Here is a 26,465-nt window from a genome sequence, read left to right on the forward strand (position 1 = left end):
ACCAGGCGATCAGATATCTACTTGTAGTGCAGGACAAAGCTGGAAGTGGAATGCATTGGACTGGAAGGGGAAAGAGCAAAGAGATGCTGTGCTAGGGAGGAAGCTTGGTCTTGGTCTTTGTCATGTCTTGGGATCATCAGTAATGAAGCAGGTATAAATCCACCCACCTCCAGCAAAAAGGAATCTACCCATCCAAAAGGGTAGCTTGATCTTGATCTTGTTTGACCCAAACTCCAGGTGAACTTCACAGGTGCAGGAAAGCATTTGTATTTATAACTGTTTTAAGTAGAAATGGAGTGGGATAAGTGCAGCTGGCAGATTGCTAAGACCCTGGAGTAAAGCAGGTGGTCCAAGGATGAAGCTCACTCATCCAGGTGTTGCCTCAAGAGCCTTTGGCCAGGGCAGGAGCAGGTATAGTTGAGCAGCCTTGTCTTGTAATGTGATGAAGGGATCACAGCTTGCCATTTGTTGATTTCTGGGGTGATTTCCTCTGTTTCTAGCACCTTTGACTTGCGTGTGATACAGCTGCAGGGTCGTGGTGTGATGGCTGGCGGAAGAGGACAGCGTGCTGGGGCTCTGCAACTGGCTTGTGCTCTTCTAAAAGCAAGAATCCTTCTTCTTCTTCTTTTTTAATTGAAATCCATTTTTCTCTTTAAAAATAAGACTGTTTAAATAAATTTGAAATTATGACAACCTATTTCAAGGCTTAAATTTACTATAATCCATGAATCATTTAAATAACTTCCACCAAGGAGCTCTCCTCAACTATTAATGAGCTGAAGGGTGCTGCTTTCTCAGTGATATGGCAGATCAGGGGGAAAACATCTTTAACACCAGCTTTCGAAATGTCACAATGTCATCTACTTAGGATCTATTATTATTTTTTTTCCCCTCCTGACAATGGAGTAAATGCTGGTATTTACATTTTCCCAAATGTCAGGATGTGGAGTTCCTGTTGTGTATAAAAGCTCTTGCCTTAATTACGCCTAATTTCACGTTAGCAGACAGGTGCAGGGAGAATATTTTCCTCCATTTGAGCTGGTTCATGTGAAGGTGAGAAGCCACGGGGAGCTGAAGAAGCAGGAAAGCTTGTTTCCCCCCCTTTCAGCCCATGAATAAAGACCAGGTGGGAGAAGGAGGAGAGTTGCTTTTTCAAACCCTGACCAGCTTTTCAAAGGGGATCTCTGTGCCTAAACTTGCAGCTTGGTGCTTAGAGGGAATTTCCAAAGTGCTTCTGGCTTCCTAGATGGGATGACTGCTTCTGGCTTCCTAGGTGGGTTGGCTGCTTCTGGCTTCCTAGATGGGTTGACTCCTCTTGTTTTTGCTTCCCAGTGGCACCGAGGAGAGCTCATCATCTCTCTGCTTGGGACACTCACCATATATTGATTCCCTCCAGAAACATGACCTGTGCTGAGCAGGAGCAGCCTCCCAGTTCGCTCGCTGCAGCTAACGTTTCTTTTGATTAATCAAATCAGTTTGGGAGGATGAACCTGGTTCCTAATGCATATTTTTTCACTCCCCCCTTGCCCTTCCCTCCTAGCTAGCTAGCTCACTTAAGGCAGCCTAATGAAATTAATTAAGAGTAAATTTAAAATGTTGTTTTTCGGCTCCGTAATTGAATTCCAGTTTTCATTTGAAGGAAGCATGAAACAAGCAAAATAAAGATGATGATTTGCAAAGCCAGCCAGGCTTTTCCCTATCACCATCAAAACACATGAATGGGATGGAGTGGATGGGTCTGGCTAGATCCTGGCTGGACCATTCCCATGGGGTAGAGGCAGGAAGGAAAGCTGCATCTCAGTGGGAAGCTCATCATGCTTTTCATGAGTATCCCAACAATGCAATTAAAAGGTGTATTTTCAGGGGGAAAAAAACCCTAATGGTACATGGCAAGCTTAACTGATGGCTGAGATCAAGGTGGTCTGAGATGGAGGAGATGGCTAAAGCAGTGCCCATCTCTCCCAGTAATGTTCTGGTGTCTCCTTCCCTTTTGCTAAGACCCAGCCATAGGATGTGCCTGAAATCTGGAGTCAGCCAGGTGAATTTGGTTGGTTTTGGTATTTAGTGACCTGCAGCGTGTCATGTCCCTGCCCTCACCTGCTTTTCCTGCTTGGGTATCCTCTGCTGCCATCACTCCTTGGCTGAGCTCTGTCCATCCATCCCATTGCCCCCAAGCCCTGAAGTGGAAGTCACTTGGGGAAAATTGGGATGTTTGGGCAGATGGTGCAGGTACCCCCACAGATCTCAGGGCTTGAGCCGTGTGTGGGGAGCTGTAAGAAATGATTCAAAATGGCAAACTTCTGAATGCACCACAGTCAGAGCCAGAGCTGCCATCACAGCCACTGGCATGTTTCTCCATTCACAAAGGATGGGAAATCTTTTCTGTCTGCAGTCATTTGTGACATGGTCCCAGTGATCCTGTTAGTGCCACTGTGAAGCTGTCCTGTGTCCTCTGCTCCCCACATCTGGAGCCGCATTTAGCATGAAGCACGTGGGTGAAACCCACCCAAATTAGGGTGGAAAGATGCTGCTGCATTCCCTAGGTCTGGCCCTGAGGTTCTGTCAGTAAGTTCTCTGCCCCTGCACCACATCTGGGTTTTTGGAGGGGCCCACATCTGTATTTTACTCCAGCCCTTCAGGGGTGGTGGAGCCAGCCGTGGTGCTGACAGGAGGTGAGTGAAGGTATCCTGCTGTGTGTCCCCCTTGGTTTCTCCAACCATTTTTTTGGAAGAGGGTGATGTCCCTCTTCACTCCTCTCCACTGCCTTTCCCCCATGACCATCTTTGCTTTTGCAGAGATCTCAGGCAACACGGATGACATCCCACTGGTGCGCTGGCGGCAGCAGTGGCTGGAGAATGGAACATTGCTCTTCCACATCCACCACCAAGATGGGGCACCCAACCTGCCCGGCTTCGACCCCACAGACGAGCCCCAGACCGAGTCAGCAGAGGAGGAGCTGAGGATCCTCCACATCTCTGTCATGGTAGGTGATGGGAAGGTAGCCCCAGGGAGGTGTCCAGAATCCTGTAGGAAATACAGGAGCTTTTAAAAAGCCATGTGTTCCCCCATCTACCTTAGGATGGAGAACTGGGCCAACCTTTGAGGACTGGTTAAGATACCCTGGGCACCTCTCTGAATGATGCTATGTGCAGGGTGCTGCTTTAAACCTCTCCCTTAGTTTCCATCATTTTACAAATGTGTTTGGGTGCCCCAGGGAGGTGCTGGGCTTTGAAGGTCTCAACTGCTTTATCCCTGAGGTTAATTCAGGTTGACTTTGTCAGGAGCCCTTTGGCCATTGGATGGTGCTCGGCGCCTGCTGCTCTAGCACGCAGCGGGTGTCACGGTGCCACTGGGCACTGTCACCACCGCTTTTGTCAGCATGGCAACCCCATGGTCACCTTTTCTCAGCGTGCAGCAAACAGCAGCATCCCATGTGCGGAGGCTGCACAGCTCTTCTCCTCCCCCCAGTACGCTGGGATGAGGTTTTGATGGGAGGGAAAGGAGGGTGAGATCAAGATCTGCACGTTGGAGGTGGATCTGTGGTTTGTTGGTTGTTTTGTTTTTGTTATGTTGGAGAAAATGTGAAGAATCTGACAGTTTTTATGCCACTGGAAGATAATTAGCCAGAGACAATGCATTGCCAAGGCTGCAAACAGGCTGTTTAATGGTGCCTGCCCTAATGAGAGCCTCGATAGCTCTTCCCAATTGCAACCCCAGGCCAGGTTTCTCCTCCATCATTTGTGCTTGATTAGTCTCAAGGAGAAAAAAAATGCTCACCCCCAAACCTCATTTTGCACCATTTTCTTGGGGTTTATTGTCTGTTTCCAGCTGCTTCTGCAGGAGCACCACCTCAGGAGAGGGTGGCCCTGCTCTGCCACTGTGGTCATGGTCTTCTTGGGTACTTCTGATCCCAAGATTGAGACAGGAGTGCTTGGAACAAGCCTTATCGAGCTGATGAGAAGGATGCCTGCAACTCATTACTCTCATGCCAAAATGTGTAAATACAGATGAAGTCCTCCCTCTCTCCCCCTTTCCTCCATCACTCTCAGCTGAGCTCCAACAGCATCCTTACACCCTGACAAATAGAGTTTGGCTTTTGTGCCAGGAGTTGAGCTCACGTGGCGCTTTCAAGGCTGATTTTCATTCTTCCCTGTGTGGTTGCCAGGAGAAGTGAGAGTGAGGTCGGTATCCATCGTGACAGCTGGCCACACATGGGGTGTCCAGCGCAGGGCTCCTCTCATAGCAGTTGCCTGAGTGTCAAGTTGGGGGTGCCCCCACAGAGGGGAACCAGGGGTCTGAGGTGCTGCCCTCACATGCTCCAAGAGCAGTGGGTGGAGGGGACTCCAGCAATGGTTTTCCTCCTCCCTTCAGTACCTCTTGAAAGCTCAGGTGGCCACAGGCTGCTTTTCCTCAGGGACAGTTGTAGCTCTCAGACTATCATGGCAGAAAAATTTCAGTTTCAATGAAATAATGAATTGTTTTGAGAGCCCACAGCCACAATCCTCCTGGGTCTCCACCTGATTCAGTTTCTAGCTTGGTCTCCCTCACTTACCAGCACAGGTGTATGCCAGCGCTCTCTGGTGTGCAGGGAATCCATCATCTTTGAAAGGTCATGGGGAACAGGAGAGGTGACTGAGGTCTGGAGGAAGGTCAGTCACTTGAATCTTCAAAAAGAACAAGAAGTCTTCTTACAGGAACTTACAGGCCACTCAGCCTCACCTCCATCCCTGGCAAGGTGAAGGAAGAGCTCATTCAGGAAGTTATCTCTAAGCATGTGGAGGAAATGAAGGTTATCAGAAGTGGTCAGCTTGGATTCACTAAGGGCAAATCATAGTTGACCAATCAGATAGCCTTTGGTAATGGTGTGATCAGATGGGTAGATAAGGGGAGAGCAGTGGACTTTGTCTACCTCGACTTCTCTGATTTAATCATAGAATCATAGAATTGTTTCAGTTGGAAAGGACCTTTAAGATCATCAAGTCCAACAATTCCCTAACGCTACCAACTCTGGTGTTAAATCATGGCCCTCAGCACCACACCTCCAGGGGTGGTGGAGTCCCCAGGTCTTCTGTCCAGGGAGATGCCACTTGCCAGCCAGCCCCTCCTCCTCTGCTGGGCTGCTTGCCTTCTCAGTCACTGGAGCTTCTTTGGGTTTTCTTTCTTTGTTTCTAAAGGAAGTTTGGAAGGAGGCTGTGAGGGTGCATCGCAGCTCCATTATCCTGGGAAAGAAAGAAGGTTAAACCATAATGGCCATTAGAGCTTCTTTTCCAGCTGCTTCTCCTGCTTCTCATTCAGTAATTCCCTTAATGTTTTATCCTAATGGAGCAGATTATTGCTATTATTTTATTCTATTTTATCAAGATCACCTATTGCATAGAAAAGAGGGGGGCTGGAGCTGTGGATAGGCCTGGAGCTCTTAGCTGGCTCTGCACTGTTATTTTAATTATTATTTTATATAATAATAGTAATAATAATAATAATCCATCTTCTGGGTGTAAAGAACCATCTTATGCTTTCATCTCACTGCCTGTGAGCCTCCACAGGAAGGTGGCCTTGGGGGGTGGTGGCAAGGCTTAGGTGCAGTTTCATGGTCCACCCCTCAGAGGCAAGAGCTTTTTTTTTGGTCTCTTCCCCTTGAGGTCTTCCCAAAACAATGCCTCAGTCATCTGCCTGTCTGGAGCCTTGATCTCTTTTAATCTGTGCTGCAAGTTCTGCAGGATACCCTGGGAAAATCTCCCAAGATCAAGAGTGACAGCAGTAAAAGTGGTTGGAAATGGGTCAGAAGAGAAGTTGCCCGTAGGAGCGTTTGCCTGGAATAAATCTGATCTCAGCTTTCAAAGGCGTGTTGTGGGAAAGGGGAACAAACCACACTCTGCTTTAAATGCTGCTTTTTCATGCCTCACTGGTGACTTCAAAGCTGGTCCACCTCGAGGCAGGCTTCAGCTGGGAGTGCTTGGCCAGCACTGGGCTCTCTTTGTGCTAGCACCTTCTTATTGTAGAATCAGAATGGTAGGGGTTGGAAGGCACTACTGGGGGTTATCTAGACCAAATCCCCTGCCAAAGCAGGATCACCTAGGGCAGGTCACACAGGAAGGCATCTAGATGGGTCTTGAAAGTCTCAGGGAAGGAGACTCCACAACCTCTCTGGGCAGCCTGCTCCAGGGCTCTGTCACTCTTACAGGAAAGTTTTTCCTCATATTGAGGTGGAACTTTCTGGGTTCCAGTTTGTATCAATTGCCCTGTCCCAACACAGGACACCTCTGAACAGCCCCAGGTCTCTCGGCCTTTTGCCATCAGACATGCTCCAGTCCAACATCCTCATAGCCTCTCTTGGACACTCCCATCTATCCCTGTCCCTCTTGAACTGGCAAGCCCAGACATGGACACTGTACTCCAGATGTGGTCTCACTGGGACAGAGTAGAGGGGGAAGAGAACATCCTTTTACCTGCTGGCTACACTCTTCTTCATGCACCCCAGGATTTCATTGGTGTCCTTGGGCACAAATCATGCCCTTATTGTCATGACCAAGCTCCTCTGGCCATTGCCTTCACTTCAGCCATCCCAGAGCATTCCTGAGATGTTTGCATCCCCAGGGAATGACTGGCACTGCTCCCCAGCTGAGCCCTGCCCGTGTTTGTGCCCGCAGGGAGGGATGATCGCCCTGCTGCTCTCCATCCTCTGCCTGGTGATGATCCTCTACACCCGGCGGAGGTGGTGCAAGCGGCGCCGGGTGCCGCAGCCCCAGAAGAGCGCCAGCGCCGAGGCGGCCAACGAGATCCACTACATCCCCTCGGTGCTGATCGGGGGCCACGGGCGGGAGAGCCTGCGCAACGCCCGCGTGCAGGGCCACAACTCCAGCGGCACGCTCAGCATCCGCGAGACCCCCATCCTGGACGGCTACGAGTACGACATCACCGACCTGCGGCACCACCTCCAGCGCGAGTGCATGAACGGAGGGGAGGACTTCGCCAGCCAGGTCACCCGCACCCTGGACTCGCTGCAGGGCTGCAACGAGAAGGCCAGCATGGACCTCACGCCAGGTGGGCGTAGAGTCGTAGAATCATTTCGGTTGGGAAAGACCCTTGAGATGGTCGAGTCCAACCCTTACTTAACGCTACCAAGTCCGGTGCAAAACCATGTCCCTCAGCACTGCGCCTCCAGGGATCCACCAGCCCTGGAGGTCTTTTAAAAGATGTGGAAGTGGTGCTTAGGGACATGGTTTAGTGGTAGTGGTGGGATTGTGAGCTGTAGGGGAGTGGTTGGACTTTGCCTCAAAGGTCTCTCCCAACCTCAACAGTTCTACAAGTGTATGATCTCTGCATCTTTTAAACACCTCCAGAGATTTTGATTCAACCATCCCCCCGGATAGCCTGTCCCAGTGTTAGAGAACCCTCTCAGTGGAGAGGTTTCTTTTAATATCCAACCTAAGTCTCCCATAGCATAGCTTGAGGCCATTTCCTCTTGTTCTATCACTTATTACTTGAGGATAGTTGTAGAGAGCTGGAAGGTCTCCCCTCAGCCTCCTTTTCACCAGGCTGAACAACCTGTTTCCTCAGCTGCTCCTCATAAGACACATTCTCCAGAGCAAGCATGGACTGAGCTAGATCTTTTCCACCTCATCTTCTTTCCATTTTCCCACGCACATTCCCTCAAGCACTTTCCCCGTTTCTCTGGATTTTCATTGTGTGTGAGATGTCAGTGGCACTCTGAAGGTGTTTCCATTGCTGGGAGACCTTGCAGCTAGTTGAGAGCAGTCCTCACTGAATGACACATAGCTGGGACAATGTGGAGAGCAGATCTGAAGGGAAGGGATGATCATTCCTGTGGCCTGATGGAGAACCAGAATAGTTTCCCCTCCCAGCTGCCTGATGGTGACCCCCAAAATTCCCTTCTATATCCCAGAATTTCCAATGTCTTCATCAACAGAGGGTTTTAGCAGGAAAATCATACTTACCATCAGTGTCATTCAGAGTTATCTCTGTCTTATCACCAGCAGGGCTTCTCTGAGGCTAGTAACACCCTTGCTGATTTGCCACATTGCCAACTGAGCCACCAGTCTAGAGCCTTCTTAACTGAGACGTGGTTTGGGAAGGCTGTGGCATGCCACCTAAAGCTCTCCAGGTTTGATTTTTTTGTTCCCCAGACCTGGCTATACAGAAGTGCTGAGAGGCTGAATGTTAAATCTCAGCTTCTGGCTAGCTTGGAGGAGCTGCTGATCCCCTTCAAGTTTTGAGGAGTTAATGAGGATGCATTGGTTGCCTTGTGCAGAAGCTGGTGATGGACCCAGGGAAATCTCTCTTTGTCTCATCTCCCTTTTAAAAAATTCCTTATCCCTGAAAGACTTTGCCTTCAATTCTTCCTGCTCAGGGAGTGACAATGCCAAGCTGTCCCTGATGAACAAGTACAAGGACAACATCATTGCCACCAGCCCTGTGGATTCCAACCACCAGCAGGCCACACTGCTGTCCCACACCTCCAGCAGCCAACGCAAGCGCATCAACAACAAAGCACGAGGTAGGGGGGGATGGATGAGGTGCTCTAGGCTTCCACCCACCCACACACTGTCAACTCACCCTCCCTTGGGATGGAGAAATAGGGCCAACGTTGGGCGAGATCATGGAAAAGAGGGTTTGGGTGGAGGGAAGCTGACAAATTGGTGCCTGCAAGGATGCAAGTGATGTTGGGTTGGTTGGTTGCAAAGATGCAGAGGGTGGTGGTCATAGTAAATATTTCATCCTACTGGCACGGGGAAAAGATGCAGTGTAATGGGAGCCATGGCAGGAGGTGTGACTGTGCATGGTGGGAAGGGGAGAAGGTACTGTATCTGCTGTACCCAGCAGACACTGCTCCTGGTCTTCAAGGCAAGGCTTGCCCTGAAGGGGTAATGTAGCATGTGTTGGCTTGGGGTGGCACGGTGCCAGCCTTGCTGTGACCACACTTGGTGTCCTCTGCAGCTGGCTCAGCATTTCTCAACCCTGAGGGGGACTCGGGGACGGAGGCAGACACGGATCCCCAGCTGACCTTCTACACGGACCCCTCACGGAGCCGCAGGCGCAGCCGAGGTGGGTGCAGATGTGGAGGTGGGCAGCGAGCTGTAGTCCCTTTTGCCTTTTTGCCATCATGTCTCCAGGTGCCATCCCGGCTGCCACGGGCAGGTACCGGTCCCTTACTCCCACAACAGGCTGCGGCTGCTCTCCAGTGGAGTTTCTCAGGAGAGGATGAATATATTCTGTTTTTTCACTGGAGGCTTCTGCTGGGCTTTGGTGTGTTTTCATGAGTAATACACTTCAAAGTCTGGCCCATGAGCTCCAGTGTTTGCTCCAGCACCATGCAGGTAGCAGCTGTATGTGCCACAGAGGATAGGGACAAGCTTGGTTTCCCGTCAGGAGTCTCACCCCACTGCCCTGCACCATCTCTTTGGTTGTTTTTCTTCTCCAGGAAGGAAGTTTTGTGTCTGTTTTCCCTTCTCAAGCCTTGTTTGCTGGATAGTGCCTTGCATTTCTGGGTGTGGTGGAACTGGAAGCCCTCTCCTTTACCCCCAGTGCTGGGTGCTGGAAGGCTGGCTTTGTCTCTGCAGGGGATCACTCAGCCTCCAGCCAGCTTTTTCCACTCAGCTTCTTCAGATGAGAGATTAAAAGTCAAAGACCTGTGTGTCCAGAGTGGTTAGGGCTCTCCAGTGCTTTCTCAAAGGCATGCAGGAGGCTGTTGTCATGGCAAAATTACCCTGACAGAAGTGCCAAGGAGGAGGGGGAGCAAAAGAAAAGGATGTTGCATTTACCTTTCTTCCCCTCAGTATCTCTGCTCTGCTTTAAAGTCCTTTTGATGCAAAGGTCTTGGCACGCTGAGCTGCAGGGTTGAGGGAGAGCCCAGGCTGTGGGGACTTGAAAAGATCCCAAGCATAGCAGGAGGGAGGGAGGATCCCATGGCAAAGGCTGTTTCATGCTCTTGAAAATGTGAAGTGACTTCACTTGAATGGATTGATGCTGAATTTCCAGGGAGCTGGACAGGGTCTCTGCACCCCAAGATCCCCTGGCTGCACCCAAAGTGTGCAGATCTCAAATGTCAAGGTCCCCCAGATCTCAAATTTGACTGTGCTTTCATGTTTCCCAGTGGGGTCCCCTCGGAGCCCTGTGAACAAGACCACACTGACTCTCATCAGTGTGACGAGCTGCGTCATCAGCCTGGTGTGCTCTTCCCACATGAGCTGCCCCCTTGTTGTCAAGATCACCCTCCATGTCCCTGAGCACCTCATTGCTGATGGTGAGTCCCCCATGGTCTTGCCCACCCCCACCTGCTCCATTTGTAATCTGTAGTGGAGGGAATGATACCCAGGACAGAGGCAGGCTGGATGCAGGGTGGAGGAGACAATTGTGAGATGGAGAATGTCAGTGTGGGAGTGAGGGATGGAGGGATATAGATCAGAGAGGGTGGGAACAGAAAAGAGGTATCATGCAGAATGGATTTGGTTGTTGTAGGTCAGAGGTGATGGATGCAGGATGGAGAGGACAGGGGTGGGATAGAAGGGTACTAGTACAGGACATGGCAGGATGGAGAGGACAGGGGTGGGATGGAAGGGTACCAGTACAGGACATGGCAGGATGGATGGGATGGGCACAGGACTGAGGGGACCATTGTGAGACAGGGGAGGGCAAGCATAGAATAGAGGGGGTGGGAATGAGATAGAATAGGCCATTATGGGACAAAGGACATCATTGTGCGACAGAGAGGACAGGTGTGAGACAGAGTGTGGGGTGGGCATGGCTGTTGTGGGACAGGGGAATAGGCACAGGATAGAAGGGGGGCTGTCATGGAATGGAGGTTACAGGCATAGGGTGGAGGGGGTCATCCTAGGGCAGAGGGGATGGGTACAAGATAGAGGGATTCATTGTGGAAGAGAGGGAGTTGGTGTGGGGTAGAGGGCACTGTTTTGGGATGGAGAAGACAGATAGGGGATGGAGGGGACCATCAGAGGATGAAGGGGTCCATTACAGGATGGAGGTGACCTTCATGGGATGGAAGGGATCAATGACAGTGACAGTCCATTATGGGATGATAGATACAGGTTGGATAATGCCTGGACTCGATGATCTTAAAGGTCTTTTCCAACCAAGAACATCTTCTGATTTTGTCATGGGATGGAGGGATCCATCACAGGGTGACAGGGACCATCCCCAGATGGAGGGGTCCGCTATGGGATGCAGGGGACCTGCATGGGATGGAGGGGAGGAGCTGCTGACTCGGCTCTTGGCGGCAGGGAGCCGGTTCATCCTGCTGGAGGGGAGCCAGCTGGATGCCAGCGACTGGCTGAACCCGGCGCAGGTTGTCCTCTTCTCCCAGCAAAACTCCAGCGGGCCCTGGGCCCTGGACCTCTGCGCCCGGCGCCTTCTTGATCCCTGCGAGCATCAGTGTGACCCTGAGACCGGTAGGTGGTGAAATGCTTGGGCTGGGCTTGGGAACTCAGCTCTGCCTGGTCAGCCCAGCTTTGGTGGGAAGGGGCTCCACGTGTGAGAGTGGAGCCTCTGGGTGCCCACAGGGTGGGTTCAACAGGGAAGCTTGTGGAAAACCACGTCCTCACTTGTTCCTCATGTCCCCACCTCTCTCTGTAGGTGAGTGTCTCTGCTACGAGGGTTACATGAAGGATCCTGTGCATAAGCATCTCTGCATTCGGAATGAGTGGGGAACGAACCAGGGGTGAGTGTACCTGCTGCAGCATGCCCAGCCTTGCACCACTCTCACATGGACTGCTGGGCTTCCACAGCAGCGTAGCAGGGCTGCAGCTGGTCCCCCTGGGTGAAAGAGTTGGAGGCATCTCAGTGAATTACAGCGTCGGTGCACAGCTGGGCTCTGCAGTAGGGCTGCGGCAGGAGAGGATTCCCATCCTTTGAGGCAGTCAGAGATGGCAAGAGGCCATTGTTAGGTTTCAGAGTAAACACCCTGGGCAAGACTGGGACTGCTTCTCTTCCCCTCGTGGGTGCTCTCCGTGACATCCTGCGCTTTGTGGGGCTTTCAGTTTGGGGGTGTGAGGTGTCAGAGGGGCTGTGGTTGGGCTGTGGTCCCCAGCAGAGGAGGGAGGAGGCTGCAGAATAGGGAAGCATCATTGGAACTGTGTGGATTAGATGACTTTGATACCATGGCCTGAAGCAGCAACCTGCTCCACAGCTTTACACCCCTGGAAGTGCAATGGGGAATATTTCTGGTGATTCAACAGCAGTTTAGTGGAGGATTCCCATCTCTCTTTGACCCTTGGGGAATGCTTCATCTGGTCCTTGACACTCATGGGTCTTTGATGTGCAGATGGGGACTCCCAGGCATGGCTGGAAACAGTGTGCAGAAAGCCAAGACACCCCCAAACCCATAGGTCTGAGGTGCACCAGAACTATTAACCCCCTTTTTCCTCCTGCTGTGTCTGTGCACAGCTGGATCTGCTGCAGCCCTGTGCATGGCAAGATGGCCTCTCTGAAGTCATTAGTCTTCACAGCAGGGAGGGAAAACCATCAAAAGCTGGGCTTGGCAGTATCCCTGCTGTGCCACTGTGCTGGAGGATGGCAGCCATGGGGGGTTGTCCACACTGGCCAGCCCTTTGATCTGGGGCCTGGGGAGAGCACTGCAGCTCCATCTCCAGCCCCCATCTCTGGTTGTTTTAATTTTAAAACCAGTTTAGCAATTAAACCCAGCGTGAGACCGGGGTGGTGGTTGTGTGTGCCCCAAGCCAGGCTGAGGACTGGGTGAAGTTCATGACACAGGTGGCCCTGTGCTGGGGATGGTGTGGTCAGACCCACAAACCACTGCGAGCTACTGCTGCTGGGGTGGGAAACTACAGGCAGAAATACAGCTCCCTGCCCTGTTTGTCCCCAGAGGACAAGTGTCCAACACAGGTGTCTTCAGCTCCTCTGTGCCCATCTAGTCAGAGGCACTGTTAAATGGGGACTGGGGTATTTCTCCTGCCAGGGACCTGCCTGTTTTGGGTTTAGGAATGTCTCATAATGAGTTGGAAAGAGCCTATGGCCACCCATGACCACAGGTGGCTTTGGTGGCAGGCAGTGCCTTAGTCAGAATCACCAGCCTGTTGTAGCCACTGTCCTGCAAAAAGCAAGGTGGCAAACAACTGTGCCTATTGAGGCAGGTGGTAAAAATGAATACAGATGGATAAGTATTTGCTTCCTACCCCTCTGCTTCTCCTTTGCTCCTGAGTGTGGGACTGCAGCTTCATACTTTTCTTCCCATGCACATTGCCCTTCTCCAGCTTGTTCTCCATCTAGCTGCTTCATTGTCTTGAGGGAATGTGGAGAAAAAGCTACTTTCAGGTGAACTGGGAAAAAGGACAAACCCTTTCCTGCCCTGTGGACCTATCTGCACCCAGCTTTAGTCACAGCCATGCCAACCCAAAAGGTGCTCAGGACCCATTCTGTTCCTCCAGGGGACTTGAGGTTACTTTTCAAACCCAGCTCCATCCCATGCCCCCAACAGGAGCCTTCTCCATGCTCATCCTTGAGCCTTTGCCTTTCCTCCTGCAACACTGTCCATACCTGGGCAGGAAAAAAATCATCTTGGGTCCCTTCTTCTATACCAAAGTTGGCCATGATGAGTTACATGCAGCATTTCCAACATACCTTTGTGTTTGGGGCAGAGAAACCTTGCAGATCTTTTTTCCCCCAAGCAGCAACACAGCCCTAGTCTGTGCTGAGGCCATCAAAGTCCTTCTGCCCTTTCTCAGGGTCTTTAGAAGGCTTGAGTTCTGTACTATCAGGGCTTTTTAAGCACCACCCTTTTGAGAGCTCCTCTTTTGAGCTGTTTGAAATAGCACTTCTGTGAATTTTGTGTCTCTTCCTTGAACCAGTCAGATTTCTGATTCAGAAGATGGTAGCAGCTGAAACCACTCTGACCCATCCTTGCCTTCCATTATTTATAGGGGCTCTCGAGAGCATGTCCACACCAAGTGTCATGATGCTGCTGTTAAAAGAGGATTTTTTGCTGGCCGGGGATCTCTTTCTGGTGTCCAGGTGCTGCTTGGCGCAGCTCTGCCTGCAAGAGCTTGTGATGGTGGCAGTCTGTACCTGCCCAAGGTGACCTCCACAGTGTCATTTATGTGAAGAACTCTTTTTGGTCCATGAGAACCATCTTGTCAGAGCCCATCTGAGAGAGCAACTTGTAACTCTATGCTTTTTTGGGTGGAGGTTTTGCTGCCAGGCCACGCTGTCTTTTGTCGTGCAGATTCAACTTGCTCCCAGCTCTAACCTAAGAAGGTGACCCACAGGCTCACCTGAAAGAGATGTCTGCAAATCCTCTAATCTCTTCCCCCCATCCCAAGGTGAGATCAGCTGTATCTGAATCGTTTTGTCTAATCTGCTCCTAACCCCTCCAATATTGAAGCAATGCGCTGCAGCTATCGGTAGCACAGGCCGGGTGGCAAGTTCCTGGTGAAGCCATTACAGCTCTTTGCTAAGGAGAGGTCAGCAAAGGATGACCTGAGGGACTCTGCCACATCCCTTGGTGTGCTTGGGAATGGCATGGTCTGGCTGTGAGCTCTTCTGTGGTTTTCTCTGAGAGGTCACGTCAGCCCGTTGGTTTAGGTAGGTTTGCTGTTGGTTTGATTTTCTTTGGGGTGATTACAGGCTGACTTGGTGTCTGTTCCCTCAGCAGCATCCAATTTTGCTCATGAAGATGAGCTCATCTTTGACCTTTATTGGTGATGGCAGTGAGGCTTAGTGTGTGGTGTGCATTTTGGGTACCACGCTGAGATCCGTGTCTCCCCAGTACATCTTCTCCCCAGCATGCTGAGTCCCTAAATCTTCATTGCTCTTTCAAAAACTAAGATCTTTTTGATCCTGGGTAGCAGATAACATTTAATCAGCTGCTTTTTTTCTTCTTTTTTTTGAGGGTGTGTGTACTGCTGTTCAGCTGTTTTAAGCAAGTCTAGCTGGTGCTGTTTGTGTGTTCACAGTCTGGCTTCCTACTTTCACATGCGCTGTTAATTGGCTGCTTTTCGGCTCTTCCTCTAGAACATTTCCTGGGTAGGATGAAGTTTCCAGCAATCCAACCAGCCCTGCTTCATCTTTGCTCATCAAACCAAATCCCTGTAGTTATTTTGTGCTATGAGTGGACAAAAGTCAAATCCACTCATTCTGCCTTTAGTTAATAAACTGTTACCTGCCCACATTTGTACTTCTCCATCTCAGCCCTTAGATCCACCATGGTTTCCCATCCATATGTGATGGGCTTGCCCAGGTGCCATTTTCAGACACCCCAATCAGACTGAAGATGCTCTGCATTTTAGGGGTCTTTATCAATGTACCCTTTCAACTTTGAATCATAGAATCATTTTGGTTGGAAGAGACCTTTAAGATCATTGAGTCCAACCATTAACTCAACTCTGCCAGGTCACCACTAAACCACGTCCCTCAGTGCCATATCTACACAGCTTTGAAATCCCTCCAAGAATGGGGACTCCAAAATTGCCCTGGACAGCCTTTTCTGGGGCTTGACAATCAATTCCATGAGGAAATTGTTCATGATGTCCAACCTAAGCCTCCCCTGGTGCAACTTGAGGCTGTTTCCTCTCGTCCTGTCACTTGTTGCTAGAGAGAAGAGACCAACTCCCACCTGCCTCCAGCCTCCTTTAAGGGAGTTGCAGAGAGTGAGGTCTCCCCTCAGCCTCCTCTTCTCCAGCCTAAACAACCCGGTTCCTTTAGCCACTCCAGATGAGACTAGTAGTGGGCTTCTCCCTGGCATGGGGAAGTTTTAGGTTTGTTTAAGGCAATGAGGTGAATCTGTTTGGATGTGCTTCAAGCAGCTGGCAAACAGGGACCACTCCAACCCCTCTCCCATGCAGGACAAGTTACTCCTTTCTCCACCCCTCAGGCTTGAAGACATTTTTGCCAGCACAGGACCAGAATTAGTGCAGCAGGCCCATGCCCTGCTCCCCCACCTCCCCTCCCCACAGTGCCTCTTCTGCACCCAGATATCCCCCTCTCTGGCCATGCACCTGCTCCTCCTGTCCCATCCCCATGCACCACCCTCTCTCTACCCCACAGAAGAGCTGGGGGAACACTGATATGCCAAGGACAGCACTTTTCCTGCTTAAAGGCTTTTTATTTTCTGTTTTTATGGTTTTTTTCCCACCCTTTTCTATCCTTTTTGGTTTTTTTCCTCTCTCCCCTCTGCCTCTCTCCATCCCCTGCTGTGTGCCACGGCTTTGTGAGCTTGAAGGACAGCCAGATAAAAAGCTCCTCTTTCTTTCAGATCCTTTCACCAAATCACCCATCCGCCTCCTCCTCCTGCCCCATTCTCCTCGCAGATTTACGGGCAGCCCAGGGAGAAAGTGCCAGCATTAGCATTTTTAATAAAGAGCTGCTTGGAAGGGCTGGCAGGGAGCGGGGAGGTGGGGTGGGGAGAGGCAGCGGCAGCTGAAGCCCAGGCAAAGCTGTTGCAAAGTGAGGTGAAGCCAGGGAGGAGCCAGGTTGCTCATCGCTGGTGGTGGAAGTCAGCAGCTCAATGCTCACGTCACATTAGCTCTCTGCTCACCCCCCATCAGGGTGGTGCTGGGTCTTCATAGGTCCCCACTTAGGGGGGGGGGGGTGGTCCTAGAGCTGCAGGAGGGGTGCAGGTGCTGTGATGATGCTTCTGGTGTGTTCATCCTGGCCATTTATGAGGGGATGTGTGAGCACCTTTGTCCATGCCACTCTTTTCCAACATGCACCTGATGCCTTTATGGGGTTTGGCATGGCTCTCATTGCTCTGCTCACTGGTTGGAGATCCCTAGGAGCACAGGAAGTGAGGGAACCAAATGTGAAGTCACCTATTCCAGTGCCTAACAGCTGACCACCTCCTCCTGCAGTGGCATTTCAGCCACACTCACAGACAGTGGACTTCTCAGTGCCACCTTCTGCAGCCCCTCTCTGACCTCCCTGCCAGCTCCCCTCTGACTGCTTTAGTTTAGCTCATGGTGGTCACATCCTGCAGGCACCAGACTTTGCTTCCATCCATCCCATCCATCTTGTCTAGAAGAGCTTAGCAGGGCGTGAGCATCAGCAGGAGCACACTTGAAGTCACTCTGGCTTTGTCTATTTGGGGCTTCAATACCAGTGTGGCCAGGGACCTGCTGAGGTGGGCTAGAGCATCAGCAGCAGCAGTCTGGAGAGCTCATTCTGGGATCTTCAGCTCTAGTCCAGCTCTGAAGCAAAGTGTAACTGGTGGTCCAACTGGAAAATTGAAGAGGCCTGAAGGTCATCATGGGGATTTACTGGCAGTGCTTTGGCCATGGGAACTTGTTGAGTGTGGGGAGTTTGCTGGTTCTCAGCTGCCCTGGTGAACCCCTGTTGTGTTGTTTCAGATCCCAAGAGTGGAAGGCCTGGCAGGGAGCCAAGAGCTGTCATTTCTGGTCCATTTAATCTAACCTGATCTGCTGCAGAGCTGTTTCTGATCAAGTCCCTCTTGCCTTTGTGAGCTGCCGAGACCATGTAACCAAAATACCTGCCAAGAGCAACAAAAACCAGAGCAGTGAGATGCCTCCAGTGATCACAGAAAGCAAGGAGGGAGCCACACTTGTGTGCATGGGAGAGGAAGGAGGGGATGAAACAGCAGCAGAGGCAGAGAGGCAGTGATGGAGGAAGTGAGGTGTGCCTGGAGGAGATCTCGCTCCAGCTTCTGCAGCAGAAGGCACAAGTGTGGGTTGAAAGAGAAGGCCCAGCTTCCCCTCCCCCACTAAGAAGAAATAGCCACAGCCAACTCAGCCGGTGAAGCGTAAGGGAAAAATGCTGTATTTACAAAGCAATGATGGCAGGGAACTTATGTACACAAATATACAAAATGTACAATATATACAGAAATATGCAGCAAAGAAGCAAAAACAGGAATAGGACCCCCTAACAGAGGGGGCTTCTTCCCCAAAGAGGGTTAGAAAGAGAAAAGGGCAGTTAACAAAGCGGAGGCCTAGTACAGGAGGGTTAGTAGCTTAGTAATGCTTATCTGTTATTTTGGCCAGTCAGCTAGAAGGGTGAGCGAAGGAAGCGAAACTGCCCGAAAGTTCCAGCCGCCCCGGGTCTTAAGATCTTACTCCCACCTAATCTACCAATGAAATTCCTTTAGAATACAGTATGTTTACAAAATATTCAGCCAGAGTGTCCCTTCCTTAAAGGCACAGCCTCAAACAGTCACAACAAGTCAGCAAGGGGGTGTGGGTGGAAAATGCCCAGAGGTGTTTCTCAGAGTTCAGGGTGGATGGGTGCCTCTTGTTGAGCTGGGGTCTTGTATGGAGACCACCTCCAGGCTTATCTGCAGAAGTTCCCATGTCCTCACAGACTAAGCAGTGCCTGATAGCATTGGCTGTCCCCTGCCATGTAGGCATGTAGCTGAGGGCTGAACATTCCTTTTAAGAGGCCTTTTTTGACCTTGAATAGAGACACAATGAGGTAGGCTGGAGAGATGCCACATGGCTCCTTCCTGGAGCTTGAAAACCTCTTTCCAACTCAAAGCCATAGAATCATAGAATGGTTTGGGTTGGAAGGGACCTTAAAGATCATCTAGTTCCAATCTCCCTGCCATGGACAGGGATATTTTCCTCTAGACCAGGTTGCTCAAGGCCTGCTCAAGGGGGCATCCACAACTTTTCTGGGCAGTATGTTTTAGTGTCTCACCACCTTCACTGTAAAGAATTTCTTTCTAATCTCCAGTCTAAATTTGCCCTCCTCAAGCTTCAATCCATTCCCCCTTGTCCTATCACTACAAGTCCTTGTAAAAAGTCCCTCCCCAGCTTTCTTGTAGGCCCCCCCTCAGGTACTGGAAGGCCACTATCACAGAAGTTTTAGCCACAGTTGGAAATTGCACCTTGGGTAGATGCAATGTGGCCTGGGTGCTGATTTCCATCTCTCAGGCAGGTCCAAACCCTACCTGCTGCATGCCCTGGACATGTTGGCATCCATGGGCTGCCAGACATGCCATCTGGCAGAGGTCCAGCAGCCATCATGCCTCCACAGCACTTGCTGCAAGCCTAAATTAGCTCTTCCAAACTGCTTTTCCACCCGAGTTGATGGAGAACAATACCTTGCCTCTGCTTTTGTCCTCTGCCTGGCGTGCTCCTGAGAAGCAAGAATAAAAACCCATCTGCAGGAGCGCTGGGAGGCAGAGGTGCGAAGCGTTGACGGCGTCGGCGAGGCGCGAGGAGCACATCCCCGTGGCCAAAGCTGACCTCATTCAGGGCAATCCAATCTGTGGGTTGAATGCAATCCCTCGCTCCCAGCCAGCCCCAGGGGAACGTGCCATTGTATCCCAGAGAGGACACGTAATCCTACTATCAGGAATTTGATTTTTGTGGGAGCTTTTTGCTTTGGTTTGTTTTGTTGGGGTTTCTTTCTGTGCTAGCTGCAATTACTTCAGATTAGAAATTCAAGTGCTTGTGCAGGAAAGCTGTGCTTGCCTCAGGAGAAAATCCTCAGGCTTGGTGGCAGCACCTGATACTCTCACCCTGATCTGTAGAAGCTTGAGGCAGAGGTGAGGATCTAATGCTATAGGAACCCCCAAACTAAGATCTTGGCTGTGGGGCTATTTCATCACCTTGACCTGCCTTGGTTGAATCCATCTTGTCCCAGGACCCCCTCTACCCATGAGCTGAGGGTAAGCAGGGGAAGTGTTTTGGGCTGTGAATGTCATCAGGGGCATGATGCCAGTGTGATGCTCCTGGATTTCTCTTCCAGACCTTGGCCATACACCATCTTCCAGCGTGGCTTTGACTTGGTGCTGGGTGAGCAGCCATCTGACAAGATTTTCCGGTAAGTGGTAAAGGCAACCTGGTGAGCACAATTTGGAGCTCAAAAGTATGACTCAGGGCTTGGGTTTGAATGGAGGCAACCCTCCAGGCTCAGCTTTTCCCATCATGCCACCCTTTGCTGCTCTCCCTGGCAGGTTCACTTATACCTTGGGGGAAGGTATGTGGCTACCACTGAGCAAGAGCTTTGTCATCCCACCAGCCGAGCTGGCCATCAATCCCTCAGCCAAGTGCAAGACCGATATGACAGTGATGGAGGATGCAGTGGAGGTCAGGTAGGTGTGGTGGCAGGGTGAGGGTGTTTTGGAGGTGTTTCAGCAAATAAACTGGTGGTGTGTCCCTGGGGTGAGAGGATCAACTGAAAGCACACGAGGTTTGATGAGAGCTGGGACCTCCACCCTGCATTTTGCAGGTGCAGATTAATGGGTCCATTAAGCTGCCCTTCTTTCGCACCTGCAAAGCTGAGCCTTCAGAGGTAGCACCCATCATCTCGGTACCTTCTGCATTCCTCTAAAAGCTCAGCTGTTGTTCAGCTTTCTGTCAGCCCGAGGGAAACTTGAGCTCCAGAAAAAACCACCCGAAAGCCTCAACTCTGCAAGCGTTCACAACATCTCATCAGAACAGTGACACACCTCCTCCTCCTCCTCCTCCTCCTCCTCACAGGGAAGAGCTGATGACCTCCTCCTCCTTCGACAGCCTGGAGGTCCTTCTTGACTCCTTCGGCCCCGTCCGCGACTGCTCCCGGGACAACGGGGGCTGCAGCAAGAATTTCCGCTGCATCTCGGACCGCAAGCTGGACTCGACGGGCTGCGTGGTGCGTGGCCCCCGGGGACCTTCCAGTCTCCTTTGGTGTGTCAGGATGGGAGTTTTGGGATTGTTCATTAAGTGGGAAGAGATATTTTGGGGCTGGCATCTCCTCCATCCTGCACTTGTGTACATATGAGAGAGCAAGAGCCCATCTGCTTTCTGCCTCTCCAGGAGCTCCCACATCACTCATGCGTATCCCATGTCACTGCTGCATCTGCTTTGCTGTGCAGCGAAAGCACGTGCCCCAGAATGGGGAGGGGGTGGTCTGCAGGACTGAGGCATCCTGCTGTGATGCCACCAGAGCCAGACATTGGGACAGGGAGGCTGAATGTGGGCAGTCAGTGGGTTTGGGAAGGGCAGTGTTGCATTTGTGGTCACTAGAGCTGGGTGCCCATGAGTGAAGTTGACACCAGCACATTACCTTGGTGGTGGGAAGCTCAAGGCGTTCTCCTACCTCAGGGGCTGCACTCCCCAGGGGCAGAAGAGGCAGGAGGAATATCTGCAGCCATGGATGGTGTCACTGTCAGCATCTCACAGCCCCTGAGCATTGCTCAGGTTGCAGTTTCCAATGGAGAGCAGTACCAGAGCCCTCCCTCCATTTCACCTCTGGGGCCAGATTTCTTCCCTGGAGGCTTCACTTCTTGCTTCCCCCTCACCAGTGCCCAACAGGACTAAGTCCCATGAAGGATGGCACGGGCTGCTATGACCGTCACATCGGTGTGGACTGCTCAGATGGCTTCAATGGGGGCTGTGAGCAGCTGTGCCTGCAGCAGATGGTCCCCTTGCCTGAGGAGCCTCTGCTCTACAACATCCTCATGTTCTGTGGGTGAGTGCCCCATCACTGCCTTGGCCATAGGGGCATCCCCTAGGCGCTGCTGTACCTTGCTGCTGCCACCCTACGCTCATAGGGTTGGGTAGCTTAGGAGGGAGGCCTCCTCCTTTCCTGGTGTCACTGCTGGGGTGGTCTGATGGTCCCAGTCTGCACCAACAGGGGCCACAGCTGATGGTGGACCCCATTCTGTCTTACCAGGTGCATTGAAGACTACAAGCTGGGCACGGATGGGCGCTCATGCCAGCTCATCTCGGAGTCGTGCCCTGAGGCAGGGGACTGCGGTGAGCCCCGCGAGCTGCCCATGAACCAGACGCTCTTTGGAGAGCTCTTCTATGGCTACAACAACCATTCCAAGGAGGTGGCCCCAGGGCAGGTGCTCAAAGGAACATTCAGGTGAGTTGATGATGTGGGGAGATGACCCCCAGTACAGTCAGACCTTGCTGTCCTCTCCAAGAAGAAGGCATGGGAAGCAGACTAGGGGTGGACCTTAGCAAACTGCCTGAACAATCAATCCATGTATGGCCAAGCTTTGCAGCAGATGTAGGGACTGGTGGGAAGGGTTTATCTGAAGCTTTCCATTGAGACTAGGCATCTTTGTAACTCATTCACAAAAGAAAGGCTTGGTGCTGGGTGGCTTTTGGGATGAGTCACTGGGTGGTGGGGCAGTTCCCCTGTCCTCCAGCCCTGCCCTGTCCTCTGCAATTAACTTACAGGCAGAACAACTTTGCCCGGGGCCTGGAGCAGCAGCTGCCAGATGGGCTGGTTGTGGCCACAGTGCCCCTGGAGAACCAGTGCCAAGAGGAGCTTTCTGACCCCATGCCTGACCCTGAGTTTCTCACAGGTGAGTTTGGCTGGACCCATGATTCTTCTAATGGGGCAGCTGCCAGTGTGCCCGGCTTTGGAATCTACCCTTCCCAGGGGATGGACTCCAGACAGCTACTAACAGAGGAACATGGATAGCAAGGTGTTTTGGAAGGTATCTTCAGGGTTGTCTCCTATGAGGTCCCAGAGCTCTCGGGAGAGTTTTAGAGCATACCCATGGTTTCTCTGGCAGTGTGCATGGCAATGCAGGTGTGTATGCAGGAAGATGCAGACCTGGGGGAGGTGCTGGTGGGTCCTGGCAGACCTAAGATACACCAGGAGAACTGTGTCAGTGGGTCACCTCACAGCCATGGGGATGCTCAGCCCTGCCTGGAAGTGCTGGAGGACACCTACCTCCCAGTGGGGCTCTGCTGCCCTTGACATGGATGTAAGGAAGGCATCACAGTCAGCATCATAGCAGGGTTGGTGGGACTGGGACTTTGGGGGTAGCTTTGCTGGGGAGGGAGAAGCCAGTAAGCTATTCTCTTCATTTCCCACTGCTCTGCTGGGTGTTTGTGGCTGATCAAGGCAAAAAAAAAATTAAAAAGAATGAAAAGAAAAAAAGGAGAAGGAGAAAAGAAGTAAAATATTCTCAGCTTGTCAGTCAGCAGATCTGGATGTCGCCGTGAGTTCATGAGAGGCAGAGCTGCTGAGTAAGGAAGAGCTGGGCTTGCATAAACACTCTGCAGGGGAGAGCAAAGCTTTGAAGCTGTTGGTAGCAGCTAGCACCAAAGGGAGAGGCACTGGAAGGCAAAGGATCTTATCCTTATCCTCTGCCTTCATTTCTTGGGAAGGATGGGGAGATGCCTGCTGGTATCCTCCTGAGCTCCTGCAGAGCTGCGCTTCACTGCCAAGCAGAGACGTGCTCGGTTGGCTGTGTGGCAGAGGGGCTGCCAGGGAGGAGATGGCTGTGTCCCAGCATCCTGCTGTGGCACACCAAGGGATGACTAGGGCACCAAAATCAGAGCCATAAACACCCTTCAGATGAATTCTCCTGGAGAGAGTACAAAAGAGGCTACAAAGATGCTGACGGAAATGAAGCATCTCTGTGAGGAGGAAAGGTTGAGAGACCTGGGGGTGTTTAACCCAGAGAAAAGCAGCCTGAGATGGGATCTGATCAATGATGACCAATAGCTAAAGGGTGGGGGGCAAGAGGATGAGGCCAGACTCTTCTCAGTGGTGCTCAGTGGCAGAACAAGGGGCAACAGGCACAAACTGGAACCCAGAAGGTTCCATCTGAGCACAAGGAAAAAATTATTTGCTGGGAGGGTGCTGGAGCCCTGGAGCAGGCTGCTCAGAGAGGTTCTGGTGTCTCCTTCTCTGGAGAGATTCCAAGCCCACCTAGGCATTGTGATCCTAGGCAACCTGCTGTGGGTAACCCTGCTTTAGGAGGGGGTTTGGACTAGAAGATCTCCAGAGGTCCTTTCCAATCCCCACTAGTATGGGATTCTGGGGCTTTTTCTAGGATCATTGGTCCCTGTGTTCCTCTGCTCGTGGAAGCTGAGCAGCCAAGCACTTTGGCTCGTGCCTTGGGCAGGGTGAAGTGGCTGCTAAGCTCTCGTCTCCATGAATTTCTCTCTCCCATAATGCAAGTTATATGTCTGGAGAAAGGGATGGCTTTTCCTGGAGAAGGAGAAACTCAAGGTTCTTGTCAACCCCAGGGTTGCTATAATCACAGACTTGTTTGGGTTGGAAGGGACCTAGTCCAATCCCCAGGCAGTCAGCAGGGACATCTGCAAATAGATCAGGTTGCTCAGAGCTCCAAACAACCTGATCTGGAATGTTTGCAGGGATGGGGCATCTACCACCTCTCTGGACAACCTGGGCTAGTGTCTCACTACCCTCAGTATCAAAAATGTCTTCCTTCTGCCTAGTCTAAATCTCCTCTTTTAGTTTCAAACCATCACCCCTTGTGCTGTCACATCAGGCCCTGATGAAAAGCCTGTCCAGAGGGACTGGAAGCACTGACAGGTGTGTGATGTCCACCATACACATGTGTACTGCTCAGCTCAGTCCTGGCCGAAGGGGACCCAGAGCTCTTGGTTGGCTGCACTTGGGCACACGTGGCGTGACGGTGACCGTTCCCAGGCATGCAAGCAGCTCATTAAAAAGCACAACTCTCATTAGCAAAATAATTAGCACACCTGGGCATGTCTTGGGAACGGGCAGGGGAAGGAAGCAGGAGGGGATGTGGGAGGAGGCTCGTTATCTTCCCCGGCTGGCAGGATGAAAGGAGCCCACACATTTTCCTTCAAAGCCATGATTTTAATTGCTGGGGAGCAGCTGACCCATGGCTCCAACTGCCTCGCTGCCTCCCTGAGGGGACCTGGTGTATGCACACTCCTTCCCTTGGCTTTTTCCCACCCCTTCCCACCCCACAGTACCCCAGGCATGCGGTAGAATCGTAAAATGGTTGGGTTGGAAGGGAGGTTTAGCGCTCATCTCGTCCAACAACTCTGCAATGAGCAGGGGCAGCTTCAACCACATCAGGTTTCTCAGAGCCCCATCCAACCTGACATAGAATGCTTCCAGAGAAGGGGCATCTACCACCTCTCTGGGCAACCTGGGCCAGTGTTCTCTATCCTCACCATAAAAGTACTCCCTTTTATCCCATCTAAATCTTCTTCATTTAGTTTAAAGCCATGAATGATGGGCTGCAGCCATCCCTATGGTGAGGCATTCCTGGGCAGTGGCCCTGAGCCTTCATGTCCTTTCCCCAACAGGGATGGTGAACTTCAGCGAGGTGTCTGGGTACCCTCTCTTGCAGCACTGGAAGGTGCAGTCTGTCATGTACCACGTCCGACTCAACCAGCTGACCATCTCCCAGTGTAAGTGTGCAGGGCTGGGGGGATGAAGGGATGAAGGGATGGTGACTGATCACACAGCCTTATCCTGGCACTTGATGGGTTCAGAGGTTGGTTGCCCATCACAAGTGTGTAGAGAGCTGGCAAGGCCTTTGGGTCTGCTAGGATCTGAGTGTCTCCTCTCCTCTCCTCCCCAGCCTTCAGCAACGCGCTCCACTCTCTGGATGGGGCCACCTCCCGTGGAGATTTTGTGGCGCTGCTGGACCAGTTTGGCAACCACTACATCCAGGAGGCAGTGTATGGCTTTGAGGAGTCTTGCTCCATCTGGTATCCCAACAGGCAGGTCCAGCGGCAGCTCTGGCTGGAGTATGAGGACATCAGCAAAGGTAGGAGTTCTGCTCATCCCAGGAAGGTTCCCCACAGCCACCCCATGGGAGCAGGAAGCTGGGATTGCTTTTGACATAAATGGGAAGTGCCCAGCCCCTGCCAGGGCTGTGTCCCATCTCATCCTCTCCTTTATACCCCACTCTTGCTCCTTTTGAAGCCATCCACAGGACTTCTGTGGACTGCAGCAGGCAGTAGTCTGGGCCAGAAGGGAGGATAATAACCCACATCCCTGGGGACATGAGAGACAAAGGCACTAATCCCACCAAGCTGTCCTGCCTGATTCTGGACTTAACTGTTATTTGTCTTTAATCCTGTTCCTTCCTCCCTTTTGTCTCCACCATATCTGCTCTCTTCCACTTGTATCCTGCAGCTAGACTCTTCTCCCTCTAATGTGTTTTCTTCTCCCAGGCTGTCTCTGTTCTGCTTTCAATGTCTGGAAAGCAGTTATGAACTGGTCCATCATGGTGTAGAGGGTCTTTTTATCAGCACCTGTCGTGACAGGACAAGGGGTGATGGGTTTAAACTAAAAGAGGCAGATTTAGACTAGATATGAGAAAGACATTCTTTACACTTAGGGTGGTGAGCCACTGGGCCAGGATGTCCAAAGAGGCTGTAGATGCCACATCTCTGGAACCATTCCAGGTCAGGTTGGAGGGGACTCTGAGCAATCTGCTCCGTTTGCAGATGTGTCTGCTCTCTGCAAGTGGTTGGATTAGAGCACCTTTAAAGGCCCCTTCCAAGCCAAAGCATTCTGTGATCTCTTGTGCTGGCCTTTGCAAAGCTGCCTACAGGTGTTTTGCTCTGTGGGCTGGGATTGCTGGGCTGCACCACCCAGGCTTGGGCAACAAGCAAAAGCCATCTGCCAGGCCAAGGCATCAGGGATACCAAGCAGAGCTGCTGCTTTTTAGGTGTACTTGATTTGCAGCCCCAGGAGCTCTAGAGTGCAGGCAGTGTGAGTTTGGAGCTCACAGGCACCACGACCACCTCATCATTTCCATTGTGAAGCTTCACAAT

The 26,465-nt window shown here is 51.6% G+C and overlaps 1 protein-coding gene across 1 annotated transcript in view; it reads left to right on the forward strand.

Moving 5' to 3' along the window:
- ASTN1 (astrotactin 1) overlaps nt 1–26,465 on the forward strand; it is a 70,019-nt gene that overhangs the window by 24,358 nt on the left and 19,196 nt on the right. The window contains exons 2-16 of the mRNA XM_009904079.2: nt 2,796–2,983; nt 6,648–7,041; nt 8,369–8,515; nt 8,956–9,063; nt 10,112–10,261; nt 11,256–11,423; nt 11,608–11,692; nt 19,690–19,764; nt 19,898–20,035; nt 20,424–20,574; nt 21,227–21,393; nt 21,598–21,792; nt 22,113–22,240; nt 24,984–25,088; nt 25,262–25,450. Of these exons, the coding sequence (XP_009902381.2) occupies nt 2,796–2,983; nt 6,648–7,041; nt 8,369–8,515; nt 8,956–9,063; nt 10,112–10,261; nt 11,256–11,423; nt 11,608–11,692; nt 19,690–19,764; nt 19,898–20,035; nt 20,424–20,574; nt 21,227–21,393; nt 21,598–21,792; nt 22,113–22,240; nt 24,984–25,088; nt 25,262–25,450 (2,388 nt within the window). The remainder of the gene's footprint in view (nt 1–2,795; nt 2,984–6,647; nt 7,042–8,368; nt 8,516–8,955; nt 9,064–10,111; nt 10,262–11,255; nt 11,424–11,607; nt 11,693–19,689; nt 19,765–19,897; nt 20,036–20,423; nt 20,575–21,226; nt 21,394–21,597; nt 21,793–22,112; nt 22,241–24,983; nt 25,089–25,261; nt 25,451–26,465) is intronic.

Source organism: Dryobates pubescens, chromosome 11, assembly GCF_014839835.1.
Source record: "Dryobates pubescens isolate bDryPub1 chromosome 11, bDryPub1.pri, whole genome shotgun sequence".
NCBI classification, from domain to species: Eukaryota; Metazoa; Chordata; class Aves; order Piciformes; family Picidae; genus Dryobates; species Dryobates pubescens.